At 46.8% G+C, this 20199-nt stretch overlaps 1 protein-coding gene across 6 annotated transcripts in view; it reads right to left on the bottom strand.

The window, feature by feature from the left end:
- Nucleotides 1-20199, bottom strand: part of PTPN3 (protein tyrosine phosphatase non-receptor type 3) — a 103741-nt gene that overhangs the window by 14630 nt on the left and 68912 nt on the right. For all 6 annotated transcript variants that reach the window (XM_054584547.1, XM_054584546.1, XM_054584548.1 and 3 more), the window contains 7 exons: nt 16972-17158; nt 16727-16804; nt 15544-15600; nt 14104-14260; nt 11508-11668; nt 1486-1576; nt 1149-1210 (listed from right to left, as the gene is read on the bottom strand). In XM_054584547.1, coding sequence (XP_054440522.1) covers nt 1149-1210; nt 1486-1576; nt 11508-11668; nt 14104-14260; nt 15544-15600; nt 16727-16804; nt 16972-17158 — 793 coding nt within the window. The remainder of the gene's footprint in view (nt 1-1148; nt 1211-1485; nt 1577-11507; nt 11669-14103; nt 14261-15543; nt 15601-16726; nt 16805-16971; nt 17159-20199) is intronic.

Below are 20199 nucleotides of genomic sequence, written 5' to 3'. Positions count from 1 at the left end.
GAGGCACCTAATTCATGCTTCGGTTTGCTTCCCCAGCCCTGGGCTCAGGGCTCACCACCCCCACCCCCATCACTCAAAGAGATCGGGGCTGTGTGGTCTTACTGCCCCCACCATTTTTTTTCTTTTTAATTTTTTATTTGAATTTATTGGGGTGATGCTGGCTAATACAATTGTATAGGTTTCAGGCATGCAATTCTATAATACATCATCCATACATTGTGTGTTCACCACCCCTAGTCAAGTTGTCCCCACCCTTTCTGATGACCCTAAGCCATCAGGAATCTCAAAGTGAAGGTCAGTGAGTCCATGGAGCCCACAGACATTATGGAGTCAGTGGGCTCACTGATCAGACCCTTTTTTATTAGGGAAGTTCTTGATATTTTTCTATAAATTGAGAACTTAATTTGAGAAATCTGTTCATTTAGATCACAAGTTGGCAACCTATGGCCTGAGGACCAAATCTGTTACACACTTAGAGTGGTATTTTACATTTTTACATAGTTGCAGATTAAATGGTTGTGTAAGTACTTAAGTAATGTCCTCAATTTTGCCTCTTGGCTTACAAAGACCAAAATATTTACTATCTGTCCCTTGATAAAAAAACGTGTGCTTTGGAATAGATGAAGAAACTGAGGTTCAGAGAGGTCCACTAAGCTGCCCAAGATGTATTTTCAGAGTGAAACGAATGCTTTTCCCACTTATGAAATGTTTTACCTTTTCTTTCTGGGTTATATGCACAGAGGTGTTTTTATTTTTCTTATTTTAGATGGGAGATACAGTTAATAACACATGGGGAAACAAAGTTACAAACATGGCACTGGCAAAAATACCAAATCCAAACCAAAACACCTGAATGCCAGCAGGGGAGGATAGGAGCCATGTGGACGATGGAGTCAGAGACATAGAATCTGAGTTTTGGTCTCACCTTCCTTTGGCTTTGTGACTTTTCAAACTATTTACTCTCTCTGAACCTCAGTTTTGTCCTCTGTAAAATGAGACTATTCTTGCCTTCCCTCAATGGCTGCTGCGCTGAAATAAGGGAGCAAACAGGAAAGCACTCTGTCGACTGCAAAGCACCACACATGCCCACGACATGCTTGTTACAATGATTAATGTGCTCTTTCCTATTACCCAGAGTCCACACTTACGTTCACGTAACTTGCATTAATATAATCTTCATTTCCCTGCAATAATACCCGGGTGGTGTCATCTGTCGGGGAGAAGAAAAATTTTCCGATTATTCCGAGCGTTATTTTTATCATACCAAGTAAACAAGCGTTCAGTTCCCGGCCCCATCTGCAGCTCTCGCCTCATGAGCATAAACACTATTCCCCAACTGTTCTGAGTCTGCGGTGGCTGCAATAAAGACGGTGGTGTTTACAGACACACTGAAAGTCGTTCCAGAATACCAGACAATCTGTTTTAAAAAGGGAAACATTATCTCAGTGTGTGAGGGGGGAGGAGGCATTCATGCCGGATACTCACAAGGCAACACATCTTTATAGCGGTTTTTGTCCAAATTCTGAGGCAGCTTTGCAAACGTGATGGCCAAACCGGGCTTCTTTCTGTAGAGTTGCTATATGACAAATGGAGAAGTAAAAGGTCTTTGCAGAAAGATCAGCTATGAAGGGAGTGTGAAAACATACTTTAACAGGAAAAGTTTATCATTCATGGCACCAAAATATTAACATTTCAAAGTGATTTTGTGTTATATATTAAAAGGAAAATCTTCCCAATAAGAAATTCTACAATCCCATGCGAAGCTAAGTTTTTCAGTTATTTTTTTTTAGCATGCGGATCTTCGAGGGGAAAAAAGTCTTTTTTGTCTGAATCACACATAATGGATCACAGTAAGTAAAACCTCATCTTTATGACAATTATTTGACAAATGCTAAAAGCAAGTAAAGAAAAAAAATTATGACTCAAAAGTAAATGGAAATCATTTACATTAGTCTAAAATCATTTCCCTCCAATTCAGTGAAGTGAACCATGTATTTTTTTTTTTGCTTAAAACGAGCATTTCATTCATTATTTCACAAGTATATTTCCATAGTAAAAACATTTATTCCCATACAGTAAACTTCATATAAAGAGGTATTCCCCTGTGCATGCAATTGCCAGCAAAAAATTCAACTGAAACAGTCTCTGCCTGTCTACAAGCACATATTAGCACACTTGCACAGCACCTGATGTGATTTTGACAATAGCTCTGTGAGAGATATTAATAGTATCCTTATTTTGCAAGTGAAGAGGCAGAGATTAAATGCTTAGATCACAAACCAGAGGCTGAACTCAGATCCAACTTCAGTGCTTGAGCTTTTTTTTCTTCAGACCGCTTTATTGATATGATGGACATAAAAAGTGGCCCATACTGACTGTACAAAACTCAACGAGCTTGGGGATGAGCAAGCAGCGCCGCCAGGGAAACCGCCACCACCAAGGCCACAGACACGTCCCTCCCTCCCCGTTTCCTCCCCTCCCTTCCAGTTTTCTTTTCTACGCAACTGTTTCTCTCACTTTGAACTCAAAAATGAAACGCTACTCACTGGTGGTTTTTATTAACTTTATGGGAATTTAAAAAACAACACGAATCTTTTCAATGTTGGAAGCAGTGGGGTTTTTTCCCTCAGAAAATTGGGGAAATTCAGACTAGTGTAAAAAGGAAATTACCAGTAATTTCATAACCCCACGATGGCCCTTTTCATATATTTTCTCCAGTTTGTATTTTTCTGCATATATGCAGACATGTAATACATAGGTTTTTAAAAACAAAAACTGTAGACTGAACTATGTATTATCCATAGTACAGTGTGTGCCATACTATAGTATATTCCATACTATGTTCTAAGGAACCCAAGTATTCCAAAAGAAGCTAATAGGGACTCCTTAAAAAAAGTTTCAAGGTTAAAGAAGTTTGGGAAATATTATACCCATCTTATGTACTACCATCCTCCAAGACAAGTCCTGCAGTGCCTAAGCTTATTCAGTTAGGATTAGCTAAGCATTTCTCAAGCTAATGTGGCCATGGAGAATCTCTCATCTCATAAGAAGTGTTCTGGGAAATACTAGTATAATTTTGAAGCCTGCCATTATATAGTGTCTAGTTCCCTGTGTTGTTAAATAGTCTAAGTATTCTCTATATCCATGATGTTTACTCTATCAATAATGTACAGTTTCTCATAATTTATTTGAACTTTTATCCTATTTTTTTGATTAGGCTGTTTTCCATATTTTTTACTCTTATAAATTCCCCAAAACAGAATTATTGCATCAAAGCATATTTTGAAGGACTTTGATAAATACAACGAAGCTGCCCTAAAGGGGCATATGAGAATGGTTAGTTTACCAGATTGTGGCCAATATCATCAACTAAAAATGTGTTTGCAATTTGAACAGGGAAGCTGAACATTATTTTGCCCTTTATGTTTCTTCAAATTTTATTTTTTTTGTAAACTGGGCTCTGTTGGTTTTTGTCTTATTAGTTTTTAAAAAATTATTATTAAACAAACAAGTTGCAAAGAAAACACCAGGAGAGAATTAGCATAGAGATTTTGGGTAATGATAATTGTGTCATGTCTTATACGTTTACCAAATGTTTCGTATCCCATCTCTCCCACGAGCTCAGTTACTGATCTTTATCATTTCAGTTCATAATAATCAAGTAGCCACTGGACAACTTCTTAACTATCTGCAAATCTAATGGACTCTCTGGGCTCATTCTAGAAACGAAATCAGGATTTATTGGAAATTTTGGTTTGATTCTGAAAGGAGGAGATTATAGGAATCAAATTCCCCTAAATAACACTACTGTTCTGACTAGCTGCACAGAAGTGAAATCTAATTAAGCAAATATAATCAGTAAAGCTAAACTGGAGGTAAAAAGAATTTTTTTTCAAATAACAAATATGTAAATGTAATCAACTTGAGATGGTCTAGCAGAAAAGGCTTTAATCTAGCAAAAGGCTTTAATTACAGTAAGTATATAAATAAATATCTCAGGAGTATAATGATCTGTTGATAAGATTGTAGAATACTAAAAATAAAAAATTACTATAGCAGTGTTAAAAAACTTTTTACATGTGCACACCCTGGGCTTCATCTGATGGAAATGCATAAAGATATATATCAAAGAAATTTATCTGTAGCAAACTTTTTATTAGCAGAACAATGTGAATAGTCCCCAATAGAGAGGAGCATTGACTTACACTATGGTACAGTCATACCACAAAATTATATGCAAGTAATAAAAAAAGACTGAAAGCATACATTTGGAAGGATCTCCATGCATCCATTTTTAAGTAAAAAATTCAAATTACAGAATAATACATACATTAGTGACCCCATACTGGTATATAAATAGTGTGTATAATATAAATGTGTGCTCAGTTATATAAATATACATGTATAAAATATGTTTGCATGGGCATTGGAACAAGTATGGAAGGATACCTATCGAATTATTTGTAAATTGTAACAGAGAAAGAAGCTAATAGAAATAGGGGGAGAAGACTATTAATTTTACTTTGGCTATTTCTGAATTAGTTGAATTATTACAAGGCGAATTATTTTTTACATTTGAATGATTAAACTGAGAGAAAGAGCTACAGAAAAATCTATATATAAAATTGAAAAATAGCCCTGGCTGGTGTGGCTCAGTGGATTTTGAGTGCCCGCCTGTGAACCAAAAGGTCATCGGTTTGATTCCCCACCAGGGCATGTGCCTGGGTTGCAGGCCAGGTCCTCAGGTGGGGGCACATGAGAGGCAATTGATCGACGCATCTCTTGCACGTGGATGTTCCTCTTCCTCTCTCCCTACCTTCCCCCGCTCTAAAAATAAAATCTTTAAAAAAATTGAAAAATAAAACAATTTTACGAAAAGCTAGGTGAATAAAACTGGGCGAAGATTTTGGGGGGCCTTTAGATGTTCTGCAAATACACTCACAGTGATGTCTGCCTTAAAGCTAGCACTGAATCTCATTTCCACTGAACTGCTTCAGTCCTATCTGCACACTTCTGTCCTGAAGGAGTTAAGAGCTAGTTTTCAAGCGCCTTTACTTTGTCGATGCTTCTGTAGACCCCCGCTGGCCAGGCTGTATATGAAAACGATGCCCTGGGGCAGGGGTCCCGAGTGCAAAGCGACGTGTCAGAAACACAGATATGTCTTTCTGGAAGGGTCAGGGATGGAGGGAAATGAGTCAAAGGCTATTACAGTAGTCAGAACCCGAGGCAAGGCAGAACTACTCATTGGAAAAACACAGTTTTCTTCGCTTAATCCCAGGATGAATGTGAGGCAGGCAGAGTAGGTGCCCCGTACACTCTGCCCGAGGACGAGAGCCATCGGAAGGCTGGAGACGGAGGCACAGCCACAGGGGCTGGAAGACCACTTAGTTTCATTAAGAACTATTAATTTTTATGTCTGAAAAGGTTTTGTTCTCATCAGAGTGCAGTTCAGAGCGGTGACACTAAGGTACATTATTTAAAAGCTGTGATGGGTGTCTGTGTCACCATCTCTGGCCTCCGAAGACAGGAAACTGCCGGGAGCTGGAGTGGCGCATGCGGCCCAGGCGGGATGGGCAGGACGGCACAGCTGTTTTGGGGGTTGTTTTTTTTTTCCTAAACGTCGTGTAATATGAGAGAGGGGGCATCAGGAGATGATTCTGATCTCCTCAGACTCCTGGCCCAAGCAAAGATGTGAAATCTAGCCCCGTCCCTTGGATGAGGGCTCGGCACACCCAACCGGCCCCCATCCGGGGCCCGCAGAGCGGAAGCCAGCACTACGTCAGCCGTACGCTGAGATGACGGTGACTTCCCACTGGGATTCTTGGAGGCTGAGAACCCGAGGAGGAGGCAGAAAGAGGGAAAAGAAAGAAATAAAGAGGGGGAGGGACTCGAAGGGACAATGGGGATGGAGAGAGAGCAAACAGTAGAAATGGATTCCCTTTCCTGCCCTCAGCAATGACCCAGAGCCTACCGTAGGGCAAAGACTTTTAAAACACCCATTTATAGTCTGCTTCTCGGATCAAGGGCTATAGTCTCCACGAGGGCAGGCATCTTGTTTTGATCACCACCATAAACCCAAGGCCAGCACTGTGCCCGGCACATAGTAGGTGCTAATGAAAATTCATAGCATTAAGGAATAATGATACTTGGCTGCTTTAAACAAAGGGTGGAAACCACTTAACTTGATTAAAACATGACAAGACATGGCATGGAGTCATGTAATTAAGCAAAGGACAACTCATTTTTCATGAAGGCCCCAAGTGCCATTTGCAGACACTGTAATTCACTACCCACAAGCAGCTCTCCACACTGGGGACTTCCCCTCCCCTAGAGGGGACAGCCTGGGTAGAGGGGACTTGGAGCCTCTCCCTACCTTCCCATAAAGGTTTGCTGAAATGAACTGACATTGCCGCTAGTAATTTTGGGACCTTCAATAGTACCGCTTTAAGTGCACGGTCCTAGACGTGGCTGCCATTGCTGGCACACAAAGGTCGTCTTGCAGGGTCCCTTTCACAGATAAACAATGACAACCTGGGGCGGCACCTGCAATGTAAAGCCCTCACAGTTTGCTCCCTGTAATCCACACACATTATATAACACTTTAGTTTCTTTAAAAAAGAAAAAGAAAAAAGAAAAAACATTTTGGAATATTTTTTAAATGGCTTTTTTTATAGGTATGAGTTCTAATTGCAAAGGTACAATTGCCTTAACTAATGTCTACATGTGTCGATTTAAACCCCTCATTAAGGCTTCAACTACCTCTGTCCTTCCAAACCAACTTTCATAATGATCAGAGGAGCCAGTGAGTCACCTGCTTTGACACAGACGGATGTTTCCTATAATGGGTGATGTAGGAGTGAGTTAAGGAAAAAGGTGAGAAGGAGACGGCTCGGGTCTGGGTGAGAGGGGAAGACGCGGAGGGGGAAGGCAGGGCCGTCTGGGCCTGGCCTGACCTCTGGTGGGTGGAGTCGTGCCGCCCCTGCTCTAACTCCTCAGCCGGGAAGGGAGCAGAGATGTCCCTCATTTTCTATCAGCCACATCCCACAAGTCTCCAAAGAGGCCTTAATTGGGCAGGGAAGCTGCAAGTCACCTGGTCCTCAGATGAGGATGGGCACAGGGTCCTTGCCGGGAAGCTGGTGCCTAGATGACAAGTCAGCACCATCACTTAGCTTTTACCCAGGGAGGCGTGTGCTGAGCAAGAGCCTCCTTCTGGCTTAAATAGAATGTGCAACGCAGAGAAAGGATGGATGGAGCCACAAGTCATTCTCAGGAAGGAATGAAGTTGGGACTGAAAGGATGAGTTCCTTAAAGGGAGAGAGTGTCCTGGAGGTGATAATGAACTTGCAGCTGTGCGAACCCCGGATCTTTTCCTTCACCTGAGACCAGAGGAACGCCCTGCCGTGGCGGAACAGAGCATCCAAGCAGTCTGAGGCCAGTCACAAATGCTGCCGCACCGCTCACACCGAGCAGGTAAACACAGTGGCTGTCGGAGCGGAGGCCTCTGCTGGAGGTCAGGTGAGAGCTGGTCCTGCCCGGCAACAGTGAGTTCTGACAATGGATTAGATTTCTACTCCCAGATTCTAAACCGCGCTCCCCCCACTCCAGTGTGGCCCGGGCGGGCCCCTTCGCCTCTGAGCCTCATTTTCCCCATCTGTGAAGGAGTGACCCTGATAAGCCTGGCCGTTATTCTCGTTTCCACAGAACTGTTGTGACAATCAACCGAGACAACAGATGTGAAACACGCTTGGCAGATTCCAAGTGCTACAGAAATGCTAATTATTAAGTGTGATTTTGTTACAGCTGGGGCCAAATGCTTTCTAGAACACATTCGTAATTGTTTATTGAAAGCCACGGGAGGAACAGGGAAATCCCCTGAATGAAAATGAGCTTCAAAGCGAGCTGTGCTGCAAACCAGCTTGTCACCGCGGGAGGAGGTCCACCGTGACCCAACTACCCCAGGGCAGGCCCTCCGTGTGGTGCAGTGGGTGGGGTGCGGGGTGCGGGCCCTGCTCGGAACCAGCCACCTCTTCCTGCCCCTGCGCAGGGCACAGCCCCATCGGCCAAGTCGCCCACCTGCCGACAGCACTGGAGGAGCGTGGAGAACCGAAACCTCGGCGAGCCCCTGGGTTCCAACCCCAACGCAACGTGCCCACTTTCTGCTGGCGACTGGGCCTGTTCTTTAGACTCTTGGAGCCTCTGTTTATAAATAATGATAGTTGTTGCCCTTTATTGTGCTCTTCCCACGTGCCAGACAATGTGTTAAGTATTTATCTCATCTCACCTGTACAACCAACCCATGAGACGCCCAGCTGACCGATGAGGAAGAGGCCGCAGAGGTTCAGGGACAAGCCTGAGGCCATGTAGGAAGCGAGTGGTAGAGCCGGGATTTAAAGTCTGTTTGGCGCCATATGGCTACATAGTCTCTCAGATCTTTTCTAGCTCTCATGTTGTCCTAGTCTAATGGCAATTCTCACATATACACACATTTTATTGTTTGCCAATGTTAGAGACTTGTTAAGGGAGCAAGCTCTGGAGTTGGCCTGCCTGGGTCCCAAGGAGGCCGTGCCATTTACTGTACGGTCACCTCCCTGGCTCTGGCCCTGCATCTGTACAATGGGCTTCTGTGAGGTGATGCACACAAAGCCTTTGGCACAAAGGAAGTGCTCATTAAAGGTTTCCCTTTGTCTTGGTTTCTGCTTTGATCTGGCTTCCTTTGGAATTCTCCTCTAGCAGTTGTGTAGGACATTCTTCTCCTGTCTGTAAGTGGTTGTTAAAATTGTTTCATAGTCTAGGGTTCCTTGGGACAGTGTGGGGAAACCGAGGCAGGGCTCCATGTACCCTACCTGCTCCATCACGGAGCAGCTCTGCTGTTATCTGCTCTGCATTCTGCAACTCTGCAACTGTTACTTATAAAGAGGGTTGCCCTACTTAATTTCTAGGAAATACATTGACTAAATGAAAAAAAAGTAAATGTGTACCCAAGTGAAATTTAACCCTAAAATCTCTATGTTGTCCATTTCTTATGCTATAGTCCAACTATAAGCTCTAAATAATTATAGGACTTGGGATAAGCAGCAGTGGAATGATTCCAGTCTGATCTTTACCCCGCCCCCCCCCGCCCCCGCCCCCCTTATCCTCTGGGTCAGCTGGGGCATCAAAACCTGCCGGTGACCTGGTGAAGAGCATGAACACCTAGGCCCCTCCTAGCGTGGCTGATTCCAGAGCTGCGGTCTGGGCCCAGTGTAACAAGCTCTTCCGGTAATATCCATACGGTTGAGTGTCACCCTTTGAGAAATACTACTCAAAAACATGGGGGACAGGTGAGTACTTCTCTTTAAAGTATTTTTAAACTTCTTAAAGAAATCCAGTGAGTGTTGTTCAAGGAAACCTTATGTGGGATTCCCATATGGAAATCCTGAGTGCAGGGGATTTTCTGGGGCACAGGTTAAGGCCAAGCTCGATCTTATTCCTCACTGAGGGCTCACAGCGCCTCCTTGTGGACAGTGTGTTCAAAGACAGCCAGTTCCCTCTGGGCTGGAGGACTTCCATCACCTGGAGACAGCTCCCAGGACCCCTTGCTGTACTCCTCACCACAGGTAGCCCCGTTTCCCTTTGCTACCTGACGCCTTATGAGCATAGTCTGCATTTAGGTCATGACCTTCCTAGAATACCCTCTGCCCCCTCCACACTTAGTCCCATCCATCCTCTAGTAATGGAACATCTCACCCCAGACTGCCTCCTGGGACCCTCCCACCTCCAGCTTCTACAGAACAGACATTCCGTGTAATGGAAACTTGCCCTATCTTGGTCTTCAGCTTTTTCTGGGATTCATGATACATCCTCTCAAATATCCCAAAATTAGACTGTCAATTTCTTGGAGCCAAAAGTCCACCTTCTCCCTCCTTCACTGTGTTCCAGATTCAGGGTGTGGCACCCGATGAACACCTATTACACAGCCCCTGAATAAAGGAACGACTGCACAGTGCCTTCCCCCTTCGACATTCCTTCTAACACCAAAAACAGAAGAAAATGAATATACTCTGTACCTGTTTCGATTGTCTTGGAGAGTGTTTAAAACTATGCCGTTTTAGTGTTTAAAATGCATATTTCAGTTCTGAACTTTTCGCAACGCAAGGCCAGAAAACACAACGGCTATATTTTCTTCTTTTAAAATCCTAAGCCTACATAGCCTCCTGCAGGTTACTAGAAAGAAGGGCTTTCTCTTTTTATAGGAATTTAGTATATGTCTATCCAATTCTACCTAAGTAATTATATTATTCCCACTCTTTAATCCTGATTTCATTTCCACAAGATATGAACCTACTTTTTCTATTATCTGCCATGGCTGTGAAGTTTAAAATTTCCTATTGATTTTCTGGGGAGTGAAACCAATTATCTTCACCTTTCACTTGTGAGTTTTAACTTTCCACTGTTGTTCAACACACATTGCTCTAATAATGTAGTCTGTTTACATCCTATTCCTTACACCATTATAAAATAAACCCTTTTTCACTCAAGGCTCTATGCTTTGCATTCCTTCCTGTTTAATATTCATACTTCTCATACTTTTCTGAATGACTATGCAGTCACGTACACTTGATAGACTGCCTAGTTTTCCTTCTGTGACTTTTTCCTTTATATAAACAAACAGTGGATTGCTGATTTACGCTCTTGAACTTGATCTGAAACCATCCTTCCTAATTTATGAATCTAAACTGTGTATGTTGGTGTTAATTGTGATCTGTTTTCTTTTATCAACCTGTTCCATGCTTCTTTGTGCTCCTTTATCTCTTATTGCAAGAACTGCTCTGCTTTCTCCTACCTTGAAAAAAATTTGGAGATTAAACACATTCTATTTTCATTCTGTTAGTGATCAGATCAGTAAAACTGACTGAAAAACTGAGCCTTCTTTGGTTCCGCTTTGTCTTGTCAAGTCTGTGTGTGCTTTTTGTCAACAGTTGCCATCCTGTGATTGGGGTCCCTCCCGGGGAAGGAAGACAGTGTCTGCTTTGGTTATTATTTGTGTTCACATGGTTCTGGGGGGGACTTGAGAAGGGAAGTCACTATACCCTCATGGGATGACACTAACTGCTGCAAATGACACAGCATGCCTGGTGGGGTCAGGGACAGGGCTCCTTCATCATCCTGTGGGTGCTCACCCACGCTGCCTCTCCACTACTCGACTGCTGAGCGTCTGGAGCTTTTGTGTTGGCAGCTACAGCGCTCCAGGGTCCCTCCTCCCTGATTTCTGATGCGTTTCTCCATGACTACCGAACGTTACCAGAGTAAGAGGGTGAGGCAGAGTGCAGGGATGGGCCAGGGTCGGCGTCCCCTGCCTTCCGGCCCGCCCCCCCGCGCCGATGCTCAGAGCGCATCCAGAGCTCCTCAGGGCTCCTGAGGGCCCCGCGAGGAGCGCAGGCCCCCACGCCAGGGCTGATCTGGCGCACCTGAGCAGCCCACCGAGGCCCCGGGGCCCAGGAGACGGGTGGGCCCTGGGGCTCTCTTACCTCGAACTGGATCAGCACCGTCCCACTTTCAAGGCCCTTCCTGAGCTGTTCCATGGAGCCCTCCAATGTGTCCGCACCCTCTGGACACACGGGGAAAATGGCCTCTGGGAAAAGCTGGTTCAGTTCATCTTCAGATTTGATATCAGCAAAGGCGTGGACGGCTGTAGTGAGCAAGAAAGGGTGCGTCTGGCTGTGTGGCAAAGCTCTGGTGATCGGTTTCCTCCCCCCAAATTACACTTGTGACACCTGAATGCGGGTGGTTTAAAACATCTTATTAAGTGATTAAGCACACAGTAATCATGTTCACCAAAGATACTACTTCTCGTTGAATGATACAATGTGTGTTGATTACACAAAATGACATACAATTCTGGTTAGTTGGTGATGGTGTTTAGCACTCAGAGGCTTTTGCCGAAGGTAAAAAGTAAGGGAAAGGACGTTCTGAAAGAAAACGTATCTTCGCTCTTTGCTCTCTCTGACCTGGTTCCTGCACCCCATGCCCTCACCCCTTTCTCGGATCCCTCTCACCTGCTCCCTCAGAGTGGGCCTTTCCTGGTCCCTGGAGTGAGGTCCGGCATGCTGCCCATGCCGGCCCCCCAGCACTCGGTCGAGCTCTCACTCAGGGCCGTCTCTTAGGTGGGGGGCTCCCAAGTAAACATCTGTAGTCCTAACGTTTCTTCGGTGCTTCAGCCCTTCCTCTCAGTACAAACCCCTATTCACGTCAGACTTCATGTGAATAAAAATAACCTCGGAGCCCCGCTTCCCCGCCACCGCACAGCACTTCTCCCCAGCCTCCCGTGCCCCTTTCTATCCACTGTTACTTTCTTCTCCAATCTCCCAAACTGGAAACACTAGGGTCCCCCAGAGGGGGGCGCCGCCCCCCCACTCAGAAGCCTTCACTGGCTCCTACTGTCTTCACGAGAACAGGAAAGGAGAGGAAAGCAACAACGTGGACATTTCTCCAGAGGTGGACTGAATCCTCACAATGCTGAACGAGAGTCATTATTCTCATTACACAGATGCAGAGACTGACTCTCAGGGCAAAGAAGTTGTGCAAAGTTGTCAGGGTGTGGGACACGGGAATTTGGTCCACGCCGGCCTGACTCTGAAGGCCACATTCTCCCCTCTGATCAGAGAAGTTCAGCTCTTTTGCTATTTTTGTGATTCCTGTCATATCAGCTACTCCCTATGCTGTTTACTTATTTTTCTTTCAATCAGCTCCTATTTTTTAGTTAAATGTTTATTTAAAAAGTAAACTTATTATCCTTACAGTTACAGAAGGGCAGTGGCACTGACCCTGTGGCTTCAATAGTCTACGGACATCCCTTTTGCCACCTCAGACAGGCCGAGTGCTCTCCCGTGGGCTCCCGGGGGGCTGCGCACCACAGGCGCGTGGTGCGGCCCGGGACCGGCTCCCAGTCGCTGGACTCCTCCATTCCCTATAGTCCTGCGGCCTTACCAGCCACACAGCAGCTGCAGGGCAGCTTACTGAACCCGTCTGTGACTTCGTTTCCCCACCTCCTCACTTGAGGATAATAACACTAATATTACAAGAGTGTTATGAGAACCGAAGAGGATAATTATTAAAGTAATTAGCACAGTGCAAGGGCACTTGACTGGCGTTCCACAGACATCAGCCTTTACCACAACTGAATACCTACTGAGTGCTGAGCAGGGTGCTGGGATTTGGTGGGGGCGGGGCAGGGGAAGGGGGGATCCCGGCAGGGGACTGGAGGATCAGTAAAGCCTCACGAGGAGTGGGGAGGATTGTTGACACCGGATAGTTGTAGACTGTAGGTTTTAGTGTGAACAGAAAGAGGCAGGTGTGCGTGTGTGAAGGGGGGCTGGGGGCGGGGTGGAAAGCTGTGCATTCACCTGTGAAGGCCAGATAGAGTGGTAAGGTCAGGGCTTGCAGTCACACACTGACTGCATTTTCCTTCAGTGTTTTAAAGCTGGGCAGAGGCATTCAAGGACCCGGCTTATTGTTTTACAACAACAATAGTGACGGTGTTCAACAGAAGCCATCCTTCAAACGCCTACCATGTCCCAGGCAGTATTCTAGGTGCTTTCCAGTATAAGGATCATTTCATCTTCATCAGGACCCCGTGAGGTGGGGACTGTTGTTATCCTCGCCGTACATTAGAGGAAACCAAAATACAAACTGAGCCAGAGACTTGCTCAAGGTCCACCGGCAGGAGGCGGAGTGAAACCCCCTGGGAGGCAGCCAGGCCCCCTGCCCCCTCCTCTCACTGCCTCTCCAACAAAGCCAAAAGCGCATGAATAAAATATAACCTGATCCTTCCAGAAAGGGTTGGAAATGCAAACGCCTGCAGGGCCAGGCAGCTAAGAGAGATAGGGGCTTGCAGTGGGCGAGCTGGGTCTGGGGGGACTTGGGGGTCACGCCCTGTACCTTCAGAGAGTGATGGGTGCTGCCTACCTCCCGAGGATTGGCTGTGAGGGGCTGTGCGCTCGGTGGGCAGAACTTCAAATTTTTCAAGTGAGAAGCCAGGTTGTTATGTGGACGTTCTTGGTTTTTCAAACGCGGGCCCCGCCTGGCTGTCGCGGCGCCCCTGTGTCTCCTCCCGCGGGGCCTTACCTTTCCTCCGGATCACCAGGGCCAGCTCCCTGGTGTGGGACTCCCGGCTGGCTTTGATGAACATCACCACTTGGTCATGGGTGTGTTCTGAGATGTCCCGGCCGTTGATTAACACGATTTGATCCCCTTCGTTCAGCTTAGGAATGCAGGTGTCCGCCTGCACGGAGGGAGAAGCGGTTTCGTCGGTTACCATAGCGCAGCCCTCCAGGGGAGAGCGCTGGTGCTCTCTGAGCCCAGGCACCTGAGACCGTGATCGAGTTCTCCTGGTCTCCCTCCGGTATGATCGCCATTGTTTTTCCATTCTCTGCTATAATGACATGGCGGCTGGTTGTAGGATTCTAACAAAGTGCTGCTCAGAAGGTGAGTTATGAAACATTGCCGAATAAGGCTAAGGAAATCACAGGAGCCATTTCTCTACGACAGCCAATCTTCCCTTATTAATGTCACCCAATGACTAGGAAGCTTCTGATCTTTTGTTTTCTGGATGGGCTGTTAGAAAGTGGAGCCCCACAATGAGAGGGTGTCAGCTAAAGGAGAGTATTTATCCACCTTGCAAGGGAGGAAGGCTTTGCAAGCACAACAAAGGCAGAAACCATTATGGAGAGAAACAGCGCACAGAAACAGAACAGGGTGAAATGAAAGCCCCCTTATTGGAAAGGGGCCACAAGCAGAAAGAAAAAGTCAACTGCCAGCTTAAGGGCCACTTAAAGAGCAAAGCCCTAAACTGGTACCTCCTTAGGAGGCACAGTGACCCTTTGGTGCTCATTGCTTTCAAAAAGCACAGTGGAGGAGGCTTCGACAGAGGGCTGCAGGCGGGGCGGTAGGAGGGGACACAGGGTCCACGTGCCTACTCAGCGCGAGGAGAGCAGCAAACTGTTCTGCCTCAGTTTCCTTCTCTTGAGTAGCACTATTTTTTTTTAAGACTTTATTTATTTATTTTTAGAGAACGGGGAAGGGAGGGAGAAAGAGAGGGAGGGAAACATCAATGTGCGGTTGCCTCTCGCGCATCCCCCACTGGGGACCTGGCCCGCAACCCAGGCCTGTGCCCTGACTGGGAATCGAACTGGTGACCCTTTGGTTCGCAGGCTGGTGCTCAATCCACTGAGCCACACCAGCCAGGGCTTAAGCAGCACTTCTAAATTTTAATGTGCACACCAATCACCTGGGGAGCTTGTTAAAAATGCAGATTCTGGTTCAGGAGGTCTGGGGTGGGGCCCGAGATTCTGCATTTCTAATGAGCTCCCCGGTGCCGCGGGAGCTGCAGCTGGGGGCACAACACTGAGCAGCGAGGTTCCGGAAAACATGGACTCTGTTCTCCCCCCCGCCTCCCCGAATCCATGTGCACGCATGTACACACACTCTGTGCTACTGGATGGACAGAAACAGGACACAGAAATAGAAATCTGTTCAGTTTCGGGGGAAGCAAACGTGGTTACTTACAGGCGACTCTGGGTTTATCCTCGATACCACGAGAGGCATCTTTTGATCTACTCCTCCCTGTGAATATGTGAGATTAAAAAAAAATAAATCACCACTTGAGTAGCTCACAGCAATGAAGACATGCAGCTGTCTCTGGCACAGGGAGGGGTACGACTTCACTTCATCTGTTCTAACCCCAGGAAGGCACCCCTCGGAGTTACAAGGCTCCTGGGCCCTCTGGGTCTAGTGGGCTCATCAGAGGGCTGCTCCAAGCTCCTACTGCCATCCCCACATGCCATGAGTTTAAGCTGCACTCAGCAGAAGCAAGCTCATTTTAAAAAAATGCCATCCGCTCCAGGAAAAGGACCCCCAAGGCACAGCCTCTAAGTGCTGCTGGACAGTGGAGGAGACAAAAGCCACAGGCAAGGTCATGTGCTGTGAGGGCTTTGACCCTGGAGAGCAGGTAGGTCATCAGCTGGGCTCCTGGGGCACAGGGAAAAAAGTGCACAGCAGCAGCTCTGGGCGTGCAGCAAAGACCACCTGCCCTCACTCAGCTCTAGCACAGGGACTGAGAAACCTTTCCTGTGAAGGACTAGAGGGTGCGTATTTTTGGCTTTTTGGGACAGAGGGCTCTACTCTGTTGCAAATGTTCCACTCTGCCACCTTAGTGCCCAAGGAGTCATAAACCGTTTGTCAATGAATGGGTGTAGCTATGTTCCAATAAAACTTTATTTGCAAAAATAGCTGGGTCGGCCCCTAGGCCGTAATTTGCACACCCTGCCTGGAGGCTGAGAAAGGAGGGCGAAGGCCCTGCAATGCAAACTGCTGCTCTCTCTCATTGGCTTAGCAATGCTGAGAGGCTCTCTCCGAAACTCTTCTTCGAAAGGCGTATCTGCTTGCCAACTGTGGGCCCTCATCGCTCTGAGCTTAGTATGCACCTATAAAATGGGGTTAAAAATGCTAATTTCACTGCTTAGAACTCAGTAAGGTGATGCAAATAAGCAAGCGCAGAGCAAACACCAAGCACAAAACAGGCTCTTGGTACGAAGCAGCTGGTATGGCCACATGAAAACACTCCCAGTTCCGGGGGCTGAGCCAGTTTCGCTACGAAGCTCAGGTGTGTGGCATGCGTCCAGTGGAAACGGGAAAGTCATCCACAGACAGCTTCAGAGCAGAAAACTCCTTATAAATACATACAACATACCTTTAGATTAAATCCAAACTTCCCATCTTCATCTGGCGTGATACGGATCAAGACTAAGTAGCCATCCCCATTATCGTTCTGGAAAATGTTGGAGAGTGGTCAGTTATGTAACTTCCCTCTCCAGGGGCTGATGAGAATACATTTTCTTTTAGTCCTAACTACTTAAACGAGGTGCCTCTGCACCAGGAAGCCTGGGTAGGTCGCCTGGCTACCTAAGCACCCCGCCAGGCTCTGAGCTCCCTCACCTTGTCACAGTAGTACTGGCTGGAGTCCTCGGTGGAGCCCCCTTTGGTCACCCTGTTGAAGTCCTCTAAGAACTGCTGATCCACGCCATCGGGCGAGCAGGAGCCTGGAGCGTTGGAGGACGGAGACACAGAACTGGATGACGTCCGGGTCAGGCAGCTTTGTGCTGGATTGTTCTCGGACACACTCCTTCATCGTGGGGAAGGAAGAGATATTTTAATAACTGGATTAATAGTTTATCAGAGCAAACATTACTGACTGTTGAGGCCTGGTGTCCCATGGGTGTCACAAGCCCTTGGAACTTCAGGAGAACTCCAAAGGTCAACCTCGGGGCTCTGGTACACCCAAGTCCACGGGCCACCCTGTCCCCATCTGGCCTAAATGCCACCGCCATTAGTTCTGGGGGGGAAGGGGCAGAAGGAAGGGCAGACCCAGGAGCTGCTGAGCGCTTGGTTCCCTTCCCAGCCTCATTAGAAGGTGTCTGGTCACTGAAGCTCACTCAGGGGCACGTCTCCATCCCTTCTGCAAGCTTTTTCCTTCCATCTAAATCCTGGCAACAGCTCTGCTTCACAGAACTCTTCGCTATCCAAAGGAAATGGAACTAATGCTGCACATTCAGGGCGATTTATATTAACCCTAGTTTGCATCATTTGCCTGTGACATCCATTCACTGCCCATGCTGAGGACGTACGCCTTATTTTTCTCTAATATGGGTTCTTCAGGATCTTAGAGCTGCACTGTCCAATGTAGTGAGCCACCAGTCCATTTGTTTAAATCTAAAGATTAGAAAGTTCTTGAGTGGTACCAGTCCATTTCAGAAATGACCAACAGCCACGTGTGGCTAGTGGCGCCTGTGTGGGATGGTTATAAAACACTTCCTTCATTGCAGGAAGTTCTGTTGGACGGCACTGTCTTAGAGAATTACAGGCTGTGAAAACTGAACTATGGTCATCTGGTCCAACGCCCCTTTCACAGATGAAGAAACTCGTCGACGGACGCTGGGTGACTTGCCCAAGGCCCCACAGCTTGCCCCGCACTTAACCGACAGGAGTCCCCCAAGCGTCTCTTTCCTCTCCAGGCCACACCGAGTCTGCCCCTAAGATAGTCCCCACATCCTCCCCTCCTTGCCTCTCTAACCGCGCAGGGAGGGACCCTCTCAGCCGGCACTGCAGGGGACACCCAACTTCTCTACGTCACACACACCCACGCCGGACCCCCTCCAGAAGCCCACAGGCCTGGCAAAAGGTGCCTTGAAAAGCCTACAGAATATGGGACTTTTCTCATGTTCTACGTACAAGGTTAAGTGATGGGAGAGGTGAGTAAGATGAAGACATTCAGGGAAAGAGACAAAAGACGGCTGCTGCTGCCTCTTACTAAAGCTTTATTTCAAGCCCTTGTTCATGAATTTTTCATTAAGTTAGGGCTTCTCTGTTTCCTAGAAAGTTGAAATGAGCTTACTTTAAATGTAAAGTCTGCATCATATTCACACAGAATGAGTCAGAATTCCCATTTATTTGAATATAAAGATTCAGTTCAGACCAGTGTAGGAATACAGATATATGCAAGAGAAGTTTGGCCTTATGGTTTGCAAGTTGAGGGAAGGGTGTTATGGATGGGAAGGCATTTCAGAGACAGGATATTTTGGAATTGAAGCTGTCTGCTAGTGGTAAGTTTTCAGACTAAAAATTAATGAGACTGTAATTCAAAATTTTAAAAGCTAAAAAAAAAAAATTCCCCCAAGTAGGGCAACTTTGCTAAATTTTAATGTTTACAAGAGCACCACCTAGTGGCAGAATCAAGCCAAACAGGGTTTAGAAAATGCTGTGTCCAGTTTTGGGGCGGACCTGAACATTTAATACGAAGAAGTTACAAGTATCAGCAGCCTACACGCTTCAAAAGTTTGGAAGCCTCCGGAAGGTGACAGCGATGGAAATGGTGAAAAGCATGCGAACAAAGGAGCAGAAGAGCAAGGCGGCAAAGCAGAGGAAAACAAATTTCAGTAAAATCCTAATGTGTTTTATAGTCATTATTTTTCTAAATTTTTAATGTGTGAATTACATAATTCAAGGTTTTAACGTATTTTTATTTTCAGTATAGAACACAACAATCTATCTAAAACAGCCCACAGAACTAGTGAGAATATATTCAAAGTCACTATGTGCCCAGTACTCTTTTCTAAGTAGGGTCAGGGAAGTTACTTGTTGACAGTAATTTATTAAACATATGACCGTATCTTTTTGGCTGATCCACTGTGCACAGACGTTCCCTGTAGGCTGCAGGAACATTCTCCTCTGTGTGGAGAATGGACAGACAGATGGTGAGGAGGACATCGAATGATGAGATGCAGTGAGAAGGTGGCAGCTGGACACAGCATGATGCCAGGAATGAAGCTGCCAAACCAAGTGGGCTTTCTCTCTCCTTAGGGCAGGACGAGGTGCTAATGAGAGAGAGCCGGGTGGGTGGGGAGGGAGGGATGAGGGGCACTGGGGGTGGAGCTGGGGTCCCTGGAGGAAGGAGTGGGGTGAGGGAAGAAGGAAGACAGCACCGTGGCTGGGGAGGAGGGGGCAGAAGCAAGGGGTTTGTCCCTGAGGCAGGGAGGGGCCTAGGAGGAAGAGGCACAAGGAAGGCGGACTGTCACTGCCGACTGGACGGAAGGGGACCTGTCACTGCAGTCCTGGGATGCAGAGAGCAGCCAGGGAGGAAGCGACCACCCCCTCCCCCGGCTCCCTGGGAAAAGGTGCAGAGAAGGGCTGACAGGCAGACAAATAGGTGTTTGCTCTCAGGAAACATGCTTCAGAACTGTAAATGTGACAGGTTTCAGAAACAAAAGCCGTGACAGAATTGTTTCCTCTGAAGGAAAGCAATGTGAAAGAAAGTAATGGCAGGACTGCCCCTGAAAAAAGAGATTCCTGTGTGATGCTTCCATTACCCCTGATGGAACAATTACAAGGACCTCTGTCGAACCTGTTAAAGGCAGGGAAGCTGTGTGCCCCCTGGCGGAGGCGGGTCCACGGCTCTAACAGGGCCATGTGACAGAACAGAGGCCATTTCCAGTCCCATTTCTCTCTGGAGCCTCTGCACTTCCCAAGGTCGGAGAGCCCCCAGTCCTCTCTCTGTTCCTCTCCTAGGACACTTAATGCTCAGCCAGGCACACAGTGAGCACTCAGTAAAGATGCTGAGCGAATGAAGAAAACACACCTTCCCGCGTCCCTGGGATGTGTGGAGTTCCT

This window comes from Pteronotus mesoamericanus, unplaced genomic scaffold, assembly GCF_021234165.1.
Source record: "Pteronotus mesoamericanus isolate MK-2021 breed Mesoamerican mustached bat unplaced genomic scaffold, CSHL_Meso_final contig_78, whole genome shotgun sequence".
Classification (NCBI taxonomy): domain Eukaryota; kingdom Metazoa; phylum Chordata; class Mammalia; order Chiroptera; family Mormoopidae; genus Pteronotus; species Pteronotus mesoamericanus.
The sequence above is the reverse complement of the archived record's forward strand: the minus strand, read 5'-3'. Positions and strand labels throughout refer to the sequence as shown.